The 17141-nt window shown below is 37.4% G+C and overlaps 1 protein-coding gene across 1 annotated transcript in view; it reads left to right on the top strand.

Annotated features, from left to right (window-relative positions):
* The first annotated feature begins 247 nt into the window (after positions 1-247).
* Positions 248-17141, top strand: part of LOC117984055 (uncharacterized) — a 26784-nt gene continuing 9890 nt past the window's right edge. The window contains exon 1 of the mRNA XM_034970708.2: positions 248-623. Within this exon, the coding sequence (XP_034826599.1) occupies positions 536-623 (88 nt within the window). The 5' untranslated portion in view covers positions 248-535. The remainder of the gene's footprint in view (positions 624-17141) is intronic.

Raw genomic sequence — 17141 nt, 5'->3', positions numbered from 1 at the left:
TGAGTTCAGTCACAAAATACCTGATTAAATTATGCATCACAAAATGAAATAAAAGTTTAATAACAGGTGGTTATCTATTCTTTCTCTACATTGTAACCTAGTTAATTCAACCACAGAAGAATAATTGAATTAAAATAACCAGTTTATATCTAAGGTGAGTTTAAGCAGCGCAACTTGCAGCGGCCGAGATATTAATAGCTTTAACTTTTGCTTTTCTTTGAATGCCCACTGCAAGATAAATACCAGCCTCTTAGAACGTATTACTTCCTTTCTTTCCCTGTTCCGAGCTTAATTGCTTAGGCAAAAGGCTTGCCCGTATATGTTAGACCTTTCAGTATTTTATAGTTTTGTTAGTCGTTCAGAAGTCACCGTACAGCGCGAGCGCATGCTTGCCTGCTCGACCGTTCGCTAGCATTCGAGCTTCGTAAACATTTACGATCACTTTATACGAGCAACATAATAAGTGATTTTCAACTTTATTTATTAAGCTGTAAGACCGATGGTGATTTATTAAAATACCATCAATTAGTTCAAAATGGTGTCTTCCGTGAATTTATTAGTAGCCGGATTTATATTGCAAATTACGTTTGTGTCACCGATCACTGAAATTGAGGGGGATGATGGTGAGATCATTTAATACCTACTTATATATTTTTAGGGATATTTCCTAGTTGTTTTTTGAAATATGATTTTGGTAGGTACCTACACTTAAATGGCTTATCTTACAAATATTTTTTAACTTCAGTTAGGTACCTATGAGGATTGTAGTAGAAGGGGTTTCCACTCCACCATCCACTCCATCGGTGTCGATCATTACCTAAGCGAAGCCGTTTAAACTTTGAACTGCCGCCATCCAGTCCGCCGTTCTCTAGGTTTTCCTCGACCTCCTCTGATCTATCTAGGAGTTCTCTCTTCAAATTGCATCCATCAAGAATTGTCAGTAGTCATAAAATTGTTTAGATAGGAATGTACAAAAAACCTATTTGTTATCACACAAAAAGCACGCCTCGTATAGAACTACCTAGGACGTTTGTTTTAAACTGCCCTTTAAACCTTGAGTTAGCAGGCGACAGTTAAAAAGATATGCCTCTTTGTTACTATTGTTGCACTTTAGGGGAAAACTAGGTCGACACAATGTCACGTATTCGGTATTCTATTTTGAGGAAAACAGTTTTTGTTTTGTTATGATTTTTCTAAATGGACTGTTCTACATACCGTTGACTACTACTACTTACTACTCACTTGCTACTGTTTACTTCTGCAAAAAATACAATGACTGTTATGAGGAGCTATAGAAATGCTAGCGTAGCAACTAGCAGTATGCATTACGTTGAGAGCGTAGCAGAACTAAGTACTTACCTAACTACCTACTTTTAGTAGAACTAAATTTCAGGTAGGTACCTAGGTCACCTATTCGAAATTTAGTTCTACGAGAAATCGTGATTACTTATCTTAAAATTATGAAGTAAGTATGACAATACTTTATTTCCTGAAACATTTTTACAGAAGCCACCCATTCTAAGAAGAAGGAGGAAGTTAAGTAGTGTATTTTTCTACCTCTACCACTTAATCTTAGGTCTAGGAAAAAGCGGAATTCGATGTAGTTACCTAATTTTGCAAAACCATACTTATATACCGAGGTAATATTATAAATACGAAAGTGTGTCTGTCAGTCTAGCTTTATATAGCCCATTCGTTAAACCGACTTTGACGTTGGGTAGGTACTTTATACTTGCATCAGAGAAAGATATTTTATCCCGAAAAAAACCAAAAATTACCACAGAATTTTAAAAAAACTACGCAAACTAAGTAGTGATACTCATTTACACTAGTTGTTGAATAAATGCTGAAATGACTGAAACATACCTACCCAGAGGCAGAGTATCCCTAAGGCAAACTAAGCATATGCCTGAATTTTGAGTTTGAACTCTTTGAAGAAGCGCGCGCGATCTATTAGAGTTCCTTTACCGCCTACCTAGTTATCCCTACTAAGTAATATTATCTTGGAGTGACCGATACTGTCTCTTCTTTAATATAGCTAAGTGTCATGACGTGATGTTCATCACTCGTTTACATAAATAGTAGGTATAATCACTAACTACCAGCTATGAGATGAGATGAATGAGATGATTCCTCGTTCTTTTGAAGTTAGTAATTTTTTAAATATGGCTGTTAGAGGACCGCTCTCGACATTTAATCCGCCTCTGTACCTACCTATTATATCTGCCTATTCTGCCTATCCTGTATCTAAAGTATCTTAGAAAATAGCCCTACCCACGCAACACTTCAAGTGAATTTAATACTAAAGGCGATAGAGTAAAAAATGTGAATATAAATTAAAAGACCTCTTGCAAATTGCATTCATGTCTACTTTTTGTTGCTCCTGCATAAAATTGCATAGAATTATCTAAGTATAATATCAGCAACGGAACTCATAATTATTTGTCCCACGATAGTTATTACGTATAAGAGTGGTAACAATGGTGGTTTACTGCAAATTAGAGATTTTCACACTCTTCGCTCTGAACTTAACAGTAATGGTTTCATTGCAATCTGCGACGTCGCGCGTCGTCATATCGCGTCCCCCGTTCCGGTTTTTATGTTTGAAAATGACATAATCATGAAAAATAATCACTGGTCCCGTTTTTCCTTCTTATTCAGAAAACTCCAGTGGTGTACCTATCAACTTACTCTGAAATGTTAAGTAGGTAGGTACCTATTATATTTTCTGTTCTTGAGGCCCTTTGGCAAAGTCTCTCACGAATGCTTAGCTGATTCGCCCCAGCTTCACAGGGGTAGCCGATGGATAGGCCTACTTATTATGTATTTTGTCTACTCAGAGGTAGGCACTGATGTAGTAGTCTTTTCCGAGATACTTTCAGAGAGTGGTGACAACTTAAATAAAATCCGTTCAGTGGATACTCTTTGTGACAATTTCAAACGGGTAGAGGTAGTATTTTATTTAATTTAAAGGTTCTCTATCTATTTACCTAGGTAACTAAAACTACCTAGTAAGTAAAAGATTATCTTAGTGTAGCAATTAGGTAAGAATATTGCGTGCAACTCATCATAAAAGTCTAAAACATCACGACAGGGATTGATAATGTTGCAGTATCGTACGACGAATGTAGGTATCTCGGTACTTACCTAGATCTCTAATCGTTGCATCAGAAACGCAAAGCTTATCTTGCATCGGGCTATCAAAGTACAGCTTTGACCGAATTAACTGTGTTGTATGAAACAAGCTAAGCTGATTCTGAGCTCCATGGTACCTATCTATGAAACAAAGCGAATTCAATTATATCTTTATCGGTTCATCTTTTTCTTGTTTATATGACGTGGTTTAGATTTTTAGTTGTGCTCACCCGTCATCCTATTCAGCAACATCGATTTACATGCTCGTGTCGTGACTCGTGTCGCCCTCTGTTGGGTCAATTTTGATTGTACCAATTAATTGTTTTTAAATTTCGATTTCGAACTTTTCGTTTTTCCGGGTCCATGCCCGGGACTGGGAGGCAAGTTATAAGTATCATCATCATGATCAACCCATCGCCGGCTTACTACAGAGCACGGGTCTCCTCTCAGAGTGAAAAGGGTTTTGGCCATAGTCTGCCACGCTGGCCAAGTGCGGATTGGCTGACTTCATACACCTTTGTGAACAGGTTTCCTTACGATGTTTTACTTCACCGTAACTAAAGCAGTGATGACTCCAACTTAAAGCATTTTATTAAAAATGCTTTAAGTTGTCGTAAGTAAGCTGTAAGTCGAAATAAGAATACTTACCTAGAATGTGAATCAAATTGTCCTATATCGCTTAAAATTGCGATAACGAGCACTTACCCGCGAGCTATATCTGGCTGCTGTCAGCTATTAGATATAGTTCCCGTTCGCCTGTGATAGATCACCAGTGAGGGCAAAAACCTGTCCAATAGGTAGGTACATGGCCATCGTTTGAATAGTATTAACCCAGACCTACATTAGGTCAATGCCAAGATGATGGATAACGTTTTTACTGCTCGAAATAAGGTGACGCCTTTATTTACTGTTACATGAAATGACGGCGCTTTTTACCTATATTGTGGGTATTTTTACTATTTTGTGGGTACTCATATTTCAGTGCCCATATCACACTTCACACTAATATTATAATGGCGAAAGTTTGTATGTGCGTGTGTGTGTGTACGTTTGTTACTCCTTCACGCAAAAACTACTGGACGGATTTGGCTGAAATTTGGAATGGAGATACATTATACCCTGGATTAAGACATAGGCTACTTTTGATCCCGGGAAATCAAAAAGTTCCCGCGGGATTTTGAAAAACGTAAATCCACGCGGACGAAGTCGCGGGCATCAGCTAGTTACTTATAAATGCGAAAGTGTGTTTGTTTGTTGGTTTGTATTTCAATCACGCCGCAACGGAGCAATCCATCGACGTGATTTTTTGCATGGATATAGGTAGTTAAAGACCTGGATCCAGGCGGATGAAAATCGTCAAGTTTGTTTATTTATTTTTGCTCAAATTCAGAAGCATGTAGTAAAGTAGGTAGAGTTTAATAGGTAGATAAAGATACTTAATCTTATCCAGATTCTAGATTTCTAGCTTGAGGATAGGAACCACGTACCCACGTATCGCCTTAGGTCAAGTAGGTAAGTACCTACCGAAGCTTTCTAGTAAAAGTGGAAAAGTTAATAAGGCAATAATGTTAAACACATTCAGTGCAGTGTGCTAAGTAAATACTATACTAAGTACTATATGTATTTAGCAGCTTAGACAAAATTTTACAAAACATCATGTAGGTACCCACTTAGGCAAGTGGGAGAAATCATTTATTTCTAACTAGCGGATGCCCGCGACTTCGTCCGCGTGGATTAAGGTTTTTAAAAATCCCGTGGGAACTGTTTGGTTTTCCGGGATAAAAAGTAGCTTATGTCCTTCCCCGGAACGTAAGCTAACTGTGTACCCAACTTTCATCAAAATCGGTTAAACTGTTGTCTGTTGAGTCGTGAAAAGCTAGCAGACACACACACACACACACAGGACACAGTTTCGCATTTATAATATTAGTATGGATGAAACGTGGTTTACGGGAGAAAAGATAGGTAGGTATTCATAGCGTAGCGCGCTCCATACGAACGAGGTTTGGTTCGGATTTGAACATTAGTTTCAAAGTTACAAGAGCTCAAAGTAGTAGTTTTGTAGGTACATGTTTTTGAGTCCGTGTAACTTTGAAACCACAGACACAGTTTACTTAGTATTTTTCTGGAAAGTATCTACAAAACTTCATTTAGGTTTGATGAGTTAATGAGAAATATACTACGTTTGTATGGAAAGCCCTGGGAAACTTCTCATATAACTATTTATTTAGGTACACGTTTTCTATTATTGTCAAACGTCTATCTCGCACCACATAAATCACCTGACTTTGAAAAATGTTTACCGCTTCAAGTGTTTACCGTGTAATCGACCCAGTTTGCGTGTTTGTGAGTTTTTGTCAATAGGTCTGAGTCTGACCAGAGCGTGCGGGCGCCGCAGACCGCAGGCCGCAGCCCACAGCGTCATTACATCAGCTCGCGGTTGGCATTATGGATGCGCTAACGGTCGCGCGACTCGTTGCTAGACTCCACGACAGCAATACTAATTGAGATGGATCCGATAAAATCGGTAATAGCGGCACGAGAAAGAGTAACCATCGCCTTATTTGCAGGTTCCTTTCGATATGACATGAAAACCTAACTCGCTACTCGCTAGTAAAAGATGGATGTACCTATTACCTATTAACGGACTTCTACAGCAGCTTTTCTTTAGGTTCTCCTGTTGTTTGACTTTAGATATCATTTGGTGCATCAGAGAACCTATATCTATCCTCATTTAACTAAAAAGCCGTAACTGCAAAATAATAATTTTTGAGTTATCGCCATAAACCGCGCGAATTTAAAAAAATAATGGTTCTTGAAGACGATGCAACGTAGGAACAACTAACTAAAAACCATGGTCTTACATAGCATTATTTTTTAGAAACATTATTTTTAAAAATTCCCACGTTATTGTCGATAACTCAAAAATATTTTTTGCAGTTTACAGCTTTTTAATGAAAGGACGGCAGCTATGTTTATTTTTTGAAGGAGATATAAATGTACCTAATTAGCTATAATTTCAAAAATTCTCAACAAGTCAAGAGCATTCATATAACTAAATAAGTAGTCTTTTTAACCCAATAAACTAAGGTTACATACCTACTTTACCACGACACACTTCCCCCGTATTTGAGTTTGACCCCCGTCAGATTTATGTGCGGTTCGGCTGAATTCAAATGTAAATGTCGCGCCAAACAGCTTTATACTCTCATTACTAAGAAATGGACCACGCGTGACTTTCACTAAACGCGTTTGGTTAGCTGTTTTAATTTGCTAAATAATAATTATTGTTATAGAAGGGGCTAACGTATCAGCTAGATGTTTGATCACTTGTCACAAAACTACTTTGTGATCTCGAGATAAATGTCAAAGCGTGAAGAACATCAGACTGTATTTTTTGTCGTTTAGAAAGTGCAGAACATCTTTCGTCAATTGATTTGCATATTATTTTGCAGAAAGAGCGATAGGATCGACCGATACGGTAGCACATTCCCGCGGTTCATGAATCATGGCAGAGTTGACTTTCTTTACGCAGCAAATTACTACCTACGAAGGCTATTAATAATTCTAACGTTGCGTTGGAATATTTTCCTTTGAAGTATAGATTAAAGTTCTCAACGCTTTGAGATATCTTCCATAAAGACGTTGTTTAGTCCGTTAAGCATTTTACCTTCACTAGATAAGTATGCAGAATGTGTAACGAGGTATGCAGTAGGTAGATGTAGGACGACCGGTGGAACTTAAGCTACTTGTATGTCCTTACTATAACTATGTGCCAGGTCGCTGACCGGGCCTCCTTTAGCAACTTCGTTTAGGTCAAAACCGCCAAGTTTATAACTTTACAATTACCAACCTTTCTTAAGCTCTAACTTGGGCTTATCTCCATTAAATTCGCCGTTTTGCCGCCACATCGATTAGTAACGGCTGTTTAACCTTATTTGAATTTGCCATTTTCGATTATGGAGTCTACCTACACGAAGTCATATTGTATTCCAATTTTTGTTTGTAACTTGGTTACAATCTCAAGAGTGTAAATATCGGAGAATAGGTACAAATATACCACCGGACATTGTATTTGAAACTTGAAAGTGTTAAACTATCATATCACACCACTCAGTTTTAAGAGTGTCTCTCATACGAACTCTATTAAAGACTAGCTCTTAAACCCTAGAGATAAAATGTAATGTAGAGAAAAATGATATTAAAACTAAAACACAAAAGGCGTAGATAACTCGAAGAAGTGACGGCATTACGCCATCAAGAGTTATGATCTATCATCTATCCAGTTGCGCAACTGAACTGTTATTCACTTTTATATAAAACGATGAACAACCGTTACTGGAGTACGTACGCAGTCAGTTTTCAATTAATATAGCGATTAAAGAAAAAAGCCATACCTAAATGATGAATTGAGTCAATCATCTACCATCTACCATTTTACTGTACCTACAGGGTATCCCTACAGAACTAGGTACCTAGGTATATACTATTTAGCTTTTAAAGCTATATAGACTACCTAAAATGGCAGGTAAGTAGGTAATTAGCTTCCCAAAACAAGACATATCGATACCTCTGGGCTCAAAGGTCGTAAAGGACATTTGGTCGAAAATGACTTTTTGACACTGCTTGTTGAGTTTTCAATTCTCTATCGATCTGTATATTCAGTTTCACGAAATTCGTAAAAAAAATGCCTTTACGACCCACATAATTTGGCACGTTAAACAAAGTTTATCGTGAAAATATGGGTGTAAGTAACACTTGGTTACCAGAGTCTACTCCTTTTGGTAGTAAAGCAAAGTAAAAAAAAAACCTTTGGGCGTAACATACAAATAAATTATCAATTGTCTTATACCACCTTAGATGGTTAATATGACACCTCAAAATTTTGGACGTAAAGGACATCACGTTTACAAATTGTCTTGTACACCCTTACAATTTAAAATAAAAAAATGAAAGCGTCCTTTACTACCTAGTTTCATTTTAATAATGCGCTTTCATTTGCGCCATTAAGGGCGTAAATAAACAAAAGTAGATGAGGAATAGTCCCATAAGTCCTAGAATATACTACCTAACTTGATTAACCCTATTCTTGGCAGTGTGCATTGTAATTCACAACACACTTTGAAAAAATCCTGACACTACACGAAACCTTTTTTAATTTTATTTTTTTAACTAGCTGACCCGGCGAACTTCGTTCCGCCTAACAGTCGATTCAAATTTTTTTTTTTTTAATATCAATTCACTATCAGAAATTCTAAAATCCCCACGATTTAGGACTTCAGTACTTTGCAGCATCAGGATTGAGGAGTTAGGATCCGAAGTTCAATGATGTAGCCTATGCTTGGTACCTAAAATAATTTTGCATCATCCGCAGTTCCTGAAACATTATAGTTTAGGAGTGCTGTACCCTACATCATCAGGGTTGAGGAGTTGAGACTTGAAGTCTGAGAATAAAGTCGTTGCTTGGTACCTACAATATGAATTCACTATGAACACTTCCTGAATCTTGATAACTCAGGCGGGCAGTAACCCTGCAGCATCAGGATTAAGGAGTTGAATCCAGATTTTTTTATGTGACCACCACGAAAACTTTTTTTGTTGATTTAAAAAAAAATTGCAAATCGGTCCAGAAACCTCGAAAAAATCGATGTAGAAAAAAGAACCACCTCCTTTTTGACAGTCGGTTAAAAACCAATGACCTTGAAATATTTACGGAACAATTTTTAAAATATCCCCTTTCTAACAAAAAAAGAATGAATGAAATCGGACTACGCGTTAATGAATTACAACTCGGTATACATTTTAACTTTCATCCCCTCTCCTACGGGAACCATGCTGAATTTCGGGATAAAAAGTATCCTATATTCTTCCTCATAGTATGACCTCAAATCGTACCAAGTTTCATTGGAATCCATTCAGTAGTTTCAGCGTGATGCGCGGCCGTGATACAGACAGACAGACGGACAGACAGACAGACAGATAGACAGACAGACAAAAATGAAAAAAATTACAGTTTTGGGTTCAGTATCGATTATAGAGTGCCCTCGAAAAAAAATTTTCAAAATATCTTCAATTACAGAATTTGACCTGTTACAGTTTTATTATAAGTATTGATTGATTGATGATATTATAAATATTATATTAGTTCATACACTACTAAATTACAAAAAAATATAAATGTGTTATTTGAAACATCACATTTTCAGCAGAACCTGAAATGATAAACTGCATGTCGGTGTCTGCGCGAAGTAAAAATATTGATTTTTAATACTATTCTTGTCAAATTTTTGAAATAACCATACAAAATTATATGAACAACAATATTTTATATCGATAAATGCCAATATTATAAAACAATTCCAATGGTTTTATGATGTCATTTTTACATATTATGTATCTTTAAATGTACACTACTCGCTCGACTACAAAAAGCGTTTATTATAAATACTTCAAATTGGCCAACATACTAACATCTTTCACTGTTATCTAATATAGGTGCTGGCTCAGCATCAATTTTATCAATTTTAAGACCTTACAATCCACAATTGCAATTTTGCAATTGTGGATTGTAAGGTCTACATTAAGCTTTTGGTTCATTGTATATCATGGACTTCCGCAAAGTAACGCCTGCTTCGATAGAACATATAATTTTGGAGGGTTTATTCGAGTTTTCCAGTGATTTCAAACTTTTAATTTCAGACAAAATTATATCTATGATAGTACTAGTACACCAAACAAATTTACACATCTCACAGAAGTAAATAGTAGAAATATTTTAGCCGTAAATAAGGATATTTATAGGAATTTACATGATTGGTCTCAGAATTCCTGTAAGATGAACATAGAAAAAAGAAGTATAATTACTTTTGGGCATTTTTTATTTAATATAAATGACTTTTTTTTAATTAGGTTAAGATACCTAGTACAAGCAAGTACTTTATTGATCTTAGAATTAAAGTAAGTAAATTGTAATAAGAAAGATTATATAAATACTGTATATTTTAATGTATATAACGGGTACATACCACAATTAATTTTTGTTTTTATTTGTCGACATTTCAACCCAATTGCACGGGTCGTGGTTACAACGGGACTGCGGTGCTGCGAGAGATGAAGTTCGAGTTGTCATGGGCAGTAGCGAACTACCCTCTTTCTTGTTCTTTTCGCTGGAACTTCACGAGCTGTCCGGCAAAATACACTTACAGCGTCACTATTAACTTTCGATGTTGTCCGATGCTGTCTTGGTTTGCATAATTCTACCACTGGATTCCACATACCTACTTGCTAGTTTAAAACCATCCTCACGATTGAAAATCTGGTGTTTGCGAATTTCAAGCGCTTCGCGCACTAGTCTAGGTAGGTATATAGTGGAGGTCTATGGAGAGAACTCGAGGATTGTGGAGTTCAATCCAATGTTTTGTGCCTGGCTGTAGAATATGCCCCACGATCGCAGACTTCTGAGGATCGTTGTTTACCGCTTTGAAATGTTCTAATACCCGAGTTGCTATGGGTCTCTTCGTTTGACCAATATAGGAGCTCCCACAGCCGCAGTCGATCTTATACACACCCGGACATTGGTATGACAGACGATCCTTCGTTGATAGCATCAAATGGACAATCTTTTGTAAGGGAGTAAACACGGTCTTAATGTTGTATTGTTTTTTCAACAATGTACCTATTTTATCAGTTACTCCTTTTACAAAAGGTAGGTAGGCCATCTGTCTTTCCCGTACCCGTACCCGTTAAATACATTAAAATATTTCGTTAAATTACGAAATAAGCTTAAAATCATTAGTTAAATACTTTATATTTACCAGATAAGCTAGTGTGAAAATGGAACAACACGTAAAAGATTTGATAACGAATACAGGGAACTTCCATGCGATTATGAGCTACTTGAAACCTTGAACGAAACAGATAAAGAGGATGATGAAGAAAGTGAGAAGGAAGATGAATAAATAAATCATCTTATGTTTATAAAGTTGATTTAAGAAAGAAGTGAAACTAATTATAACATTAAAGAAGAGAGTGGATAAAAAAATAGTTAGTTACCAAAATATTAATTTATAAGATTTATTGTTAGGCTTCGTGTTCAATTCCAAATAAATGATCTCGGTTTGATTAGAAAAAATACGTTTTATTTAACAATATGTTTTTTCATTATTATTTTTAGAGAAAATATAATAGTTTATGCATAATTACATACAAAATTACATAATGCGTTTAATACCTAACTGTAATTATTATTTTATCCTTACTGTTCACACTATAATTACCCGTGCTGAATTTAGGTTTAAATGTTCGTTTTTTGAAACACTGGTTTGAATCACACACTACTTAATTTGCACGAAATTTGTCTGTTTTTCACGATGATTTTACTGATACGAATGTCTTACAATGACTCATGAAATAACGAATTTTCATTCACACAAACTTCAATGTCACTTGTTGGTTGTCAATGTCAAATGTCGATCGAAACTAATTGTCAACGTTTAAAGTCTATGGCGCGAACATGCCGGCCCCCAAGAACTCCGTTCTTTATTAATTCTTCTCCGTGGGTAACAAGACCAGCTTGGACAGCGGCCTCGTTAGTGTCGATGACTTGGTCTTCACAGTGGCAACTCGCACAACATTGTCAGGACCAGGGTTGAGTTTGGTAATCTTTGCCATCAGCCATGTAGCTGGTGGTGTGTCCTCATCTTTTATAATCACCAGGTCTCCTATTTGCGGCGGCTCGATTTTTGTACGCCACTTATAACGCTGCTGAAGGGTGTGTAAAAACTCTGCAGACCAGCGTTTCCAGAAGTGCTGAGTCATTCTTTGAACTAAGCGCCATCTATCGAGAATAGATAGGTGTGTCTCTTTGTGGTTTTGTTCTGGTACTAACAACAACGGCTCTCCTACCAGGAAATGAGCAGGCGTAAGAGGCGTCAAATCTTCGGGATGATCGCTCATTTGACACAGAGGGCGAGAATTCAGGCAGGCTTCTATTTGGTACAGCAACGTCGTGATTTCCTCAAATGTTAGAGTTGAGTTTCCTACTACTCTGGCCAAATGTGTTTTAACTGATTTAACCCCAGCCTCCCAAATTGCCCCAAAATTAGGTGCCCTAGGGGGAATAAAGTGCCACGTGGTGCCTCCATTGGCTAACAACTCTGCAACTTCCTGACTGAAACTACTTTTGGCTTGATTCAACATAAGAGTGAGCTCTCTAGACGTTCCCACAAAGTTTAATCCGTTGTCACTCCAGATTTCTGCGCAATTTCCTCGCCTGGATGTAAATCTTCTATAAGCAGCGAGGAACCCTGCAGTGGTGAGGTCAGTTACTGCTTCCAGGTGAACTGCTCTTGTTTTCATGCAAATGAAGAGACAGATATAGCCTTTGTATGATCTATGTCCTCTACCCTTTGTTGCTCGGATCTGGATTGGACCCGCATAATCAACTCCAGCATATTTAAAGGGTCGTCCAGGGTTGACTCGTACTTCAGGTAAGTTTCCCATAGGGGGTTGTGGTGTTAGTGCTTTGTGTCGAATGCAAGTTACACATTGGCGAGCGCATTTTTTCACCAATTGTTTCAAACCAATAATCCAATAACGAGATCTCAAGTAGTTCATCAGCATCGCATATCCTCCATGTAATAACTTGGCATGTGTATCAATCACTAATAACCAACTGATGTGAGATGTTTGAGATAAGATGATTGGATGCTTAAATTCTGTAGCTACTTTAGCACCTTGCAATCGACCTCCAACCCGTAGCAATCCAGTATCATCCAGGTAAGGAGATAATGTTATTAATTTACTTCGCAATTTGATTTTATGCTTTTCTTTTAAATCTTTAATTTCTTCTTCAAAATCTATCTCTTGATCTATTTTTATTAAACTATTCAGTGTAGCTTGTAATTCTTTATTATTCAAATATTTTGTATTCTGGTTTCTAACTTCCTTTTTGTCTTTCAGTTGGAGCATTCTTCGGCAATAGCTAAGTACCCGAACCATCTTGGTAAGCGAAGAGAATCTTGTGTAAATTGGATCTTCCTCAATACTGATATTAAAGGTTTTCATCTTTTGTTTCCGTTCTTCTTCCTTTGTTTCAGGTACTTGAACCTTTTGGGCTGATGATTTCTCTGTGGCCAACCATGAGGGTCCGTTCCACCACATTTCTTTATCCACCAATTCAGCTGGATACACTCCTCTAGAAGCCAAATCAGCTGGATTGTGTTCTGATGTAACATGGCTCCATCTGTCATTTGCTAAAAGGGTCTGAATTTCTGCAACTCTGTTACCTACGAAGGTTTGCCATCTCATAGGTAACGATTGAATCCAGGCCAAGACTATCATTGAATCTGTATAAGCATATACTTGTTCCTTTGGCACATCTAAAACTTCAGTTGCTCGTGATAGAAGTCTAGCCAGTAACACCGCTGCACAAAGTTCCAGTCTGGCAATTGAGATTTGTTTGAGTGGAGCAACCTTTGTCTTACTCTCAAGCATGGAGATTCGAACTTGTCCATTGTGTATTACTTTGACATATATCACAGCAGCATATGCTGAAATTGAAGCGTCTGCGAAGCCATGGAGTTCAATGTGTGTGTTTTCCCGTTGAATATGAATCCATCTGTTTATTTTTACATCTCGTAAATGATTTAATTGTTGTCTGAAATTAATCCATTCTTGAAGAATCTGTGCTGGAACCTCTTCATCCCAGTCAGAGCTACATAACCATAATTTTTGCATAAGCATCTTTGCAATTACAATTGTTGGTGACAGCCATCCAAACGGATCGAAGAGCTTTGCAACATCTGATAGAATATTACGCTTTGTCACTGGCGTTGTGGGTTCTCCTAGGTTCACAGTAAACTTAAAATCATCATTTTGTTTGTCCCATTTCAGACCCAATATCTTCATGTTGTCATCTAGTTTTATTGCCAATGGCTGTTGATTGTTGTATGAGCTCTGACTAATGGCTTCTAAAAATTCTGCTGAATTGCTAGACCACTTTTGTAATTCGAATCCACCGCAACGTAGCAACTGAGTTGTTTGTTCATAAATTTCTCTTCCTTCTTCAATAGTATAACACCCAGTTGTGAGATCATCAACGTAGAATGAATTCTTAACAATTTCAGCTGCAAGGGGGTATTTTTTACCTTCATCTTCTGCGACTTGAAACAATGTGCGGATTGCTAAATATGGAGCCGAGGCTGTACCAAATGTGACTGTTAATAATTTGTAAAACTGAAGTGATTCATCGGGGTGGTTTCTCCATATGATACATTGTAGGTCAGAATCTTCATCAGATACCAGGACTTGTCTATACATCTTAACAATGTCACTAACAATTGCAATCTTGTATTTTCTCCACTTCATAAGCAAAGTCAGCAGATCTTTTTGTATAGTAGGTCCGATCAACAAGGTATCGTTAAGGGCACAACCCTTTGACCCCTTAGCCGAAGCATCAAATACGACCCGGACCTTAGAGGTCTCCTTGTCTTGTCTGACTACTGCACGATGAGGTAAGTAAATAGCCCTTTCTTTGTTTCCATCGGCTAGGGTCATATGTCCAAGCTCCAAATATTCGTTTATGACTTTTGTATATTCTTCTTTAAGAATAGAATCCTTGCATAACTTTCTTTCCAAAGACATGAATCTATTTATCGCCATTTGTTTAGTTTCTCCACAGGCAGCAACAGGATCCTGAATATCTTCTTTAAAAGGTAGGTTAACCTTGTATCTACCATCATTAGTTCTTGTTACTGTTTGTTGGTAAATATCTTCACACCTTTGTTCCTCAACACTAAGTTTTCTCTTAGAGGTGAGTGTTTCATTTTCTATTTCCCAAAATTTCCTTAAGAGGTCATTCTCACATGTACATATATGCATACTGATCACATGTTTGTTCTTTGTAGGTTGTTCACTATGGGTGTCTCCAGACAATATCCAGCCAAGATGAGTGTATTGAGCAATTACTCCATTGGGACTCTTCTTCAAGCCGTTGTCTATGATCTTGCTATAAACTTCAGCGCCTAGCAGGAGGTCGATTCTGTTCGGGGTGTTGTAACCTGGGTCTGCTAGTGTAATATTTTCCAAGTCTGGCCAGTCACAGACTGTGGTTTCTTGCGAAGGTAAATAGCTTGTGAGTGTCTTGAGAACGTATGCATTGATAGGGAAAACTAAATGTGGTTTGTATCTTGATTGTATTTCTAGTTGAACCATGTATTTTGTTCTGAGTTGCTTGCCCTCACTTAATCCTGAAACGACGCCACTGATTCTTTCTCGTTTCAAGCCGCATGCTTGTACGAGACTCTCTGTCACAAATGACGCCTGTGAGCCTTGGTCAATGAGAGCACGGTAGACATTTGTGTGTTTGTTCCTTCCTATAATGTCCACCAAAGCTGTTGCCAATAAAACTTGACCAGGTTGATTGATAAAGTGAGTTGAAATTGTTGAAATACTGGTTGATTGCGTAGTGTGTTCTTCTGTATCAGCTTCTTGAGTGCTAGAATCTTCTTTTTCTGGATGTAAAAGTGAATGATGCTTCTTAAAGCATATCCTGCAGGAAGTTGGTTTCCCGCACCGAGCCACCATGTGGTTTGGAATGAAACAATTGAAACAAAGATTCGCATTACGAACAAATTCATATCTATCCTTAATGCTCTTCTTTGAGAACTCTTTGCAGTTGTATAAATGATGAGATTGATTGCAGAGTGCGCACTTGGGAGAATCAGCTGAGGCTGTTGTATGAAAACTCTTAGGTTTGGTTACTCTCAGAGGCTCTGGCCGTGATGGCTTAGATGGCTCTATCATCTCTAAGGATCTGAATCTACTTTCCATAAACTGCTTTAATGTGTCAAAAGTAGGTAGGGCTTCGCTTTCCGAAGAACTGTTTAGCTCCCACAACTTGTGACTCTCTATGTCTAACTTTGAAACTGTGAGGTAAACCATGATAGGATCCCAGTGGTCTGTACGAATACCTATGTTATTAAGCAGATTCAAGCATTCAACAGTTGTATCTAAAAGTAACTTAATATTCTGAGCCGACTCTGACGTCAAGGGTTTCAAAGAAAAAAGTCGCTTAAATACAGAATTAGAGATGTATCTTTTGTTGCTGTACCTTTTCTTAAGCGTTGACCATGCCTGACTATAATTATCACTAGTTATAGTAACTGAGCGCAGAAGTTGTTCCGCCTCTCCTGATAAACTAGATTTCAAATAGTGAAGTTTCTTTACATTATCTAAATTTTTATTGTTATCTACCAAGGATGTAAACAAATCATGAAATGATGGCCACTCTGTGTATTTTCCAGAAAAAGTAGGTAAATTAATAGTGGGCAACTTTACCTCATTGCCTGTGTTTGTGCTGGTCTGACCTGAGTTGTGCGAGGAGTTGTTGGCTTGCTCTTGTGGTGTTGACTCCGAGATCTTACTTTGTAGCTCACTTTTATAGGTTATATATGATTCTTCAATGTCCTCATATATATCTTTTGTAAAGTAATTTGAAACTGACTTAAACTCGTTGCTCGCAATTGCAACTATGCGATCGTGATTGGCTGTAAATAATTCCCACGTCTTTTCTAACGACTCTAAACGAGTGTTTAAATATGCTAAAGTCAATCTTTGTTTCGGAGTTTTCCTAAAATTCGAGCATGCTTTATTAATTTTTGACGCCCTATCCTCTTGAACCGCCAACAACTGGTTGATGTCATCCATAATTTTGTAATATCGGGAATCGAAGGACCGTGTTCACACTATAATTACCCGTGCTGAATTTAGGTTTAAATGTTCGTTTTTTGAAACACTGGTTTGAATCACACACTACTTAATTTGCACGAAATTTGTCTGTTTTTCACGATGATTTTACTGATACGAATGTCTTACAATGACTCATGAAATAACGAATTTTCATTCACACAAACTTCAATGTCACTTGTTGGTTGTCAATGTCAAATGTCGATCGAAACTAATTGTCAACGTTTAAAGTCTATGGCGCGAACACTTACAGAATACCT

This window comes from Maniola hyperantus, chromosome 1 (genome assembly GCF_902806685.2).
Source record: "Maniola hyperantus chromosome 1, iAphHyp1.2, whole genome shotgun sequence".
In the NCBI taxonomy this organism is placed as follows: domain Eukaryota; kingdom Metazoa; phylum Arthropoda; class Insecta; order Lepidoptera; family Nymphalidae; genus Maniola; species Maniola hyperantus.
The sequence above is the reverse complement of the archived record's forward strand: the minus strand, read 5'-3'. Positions and strand labels throughout refer to the sequence as shown.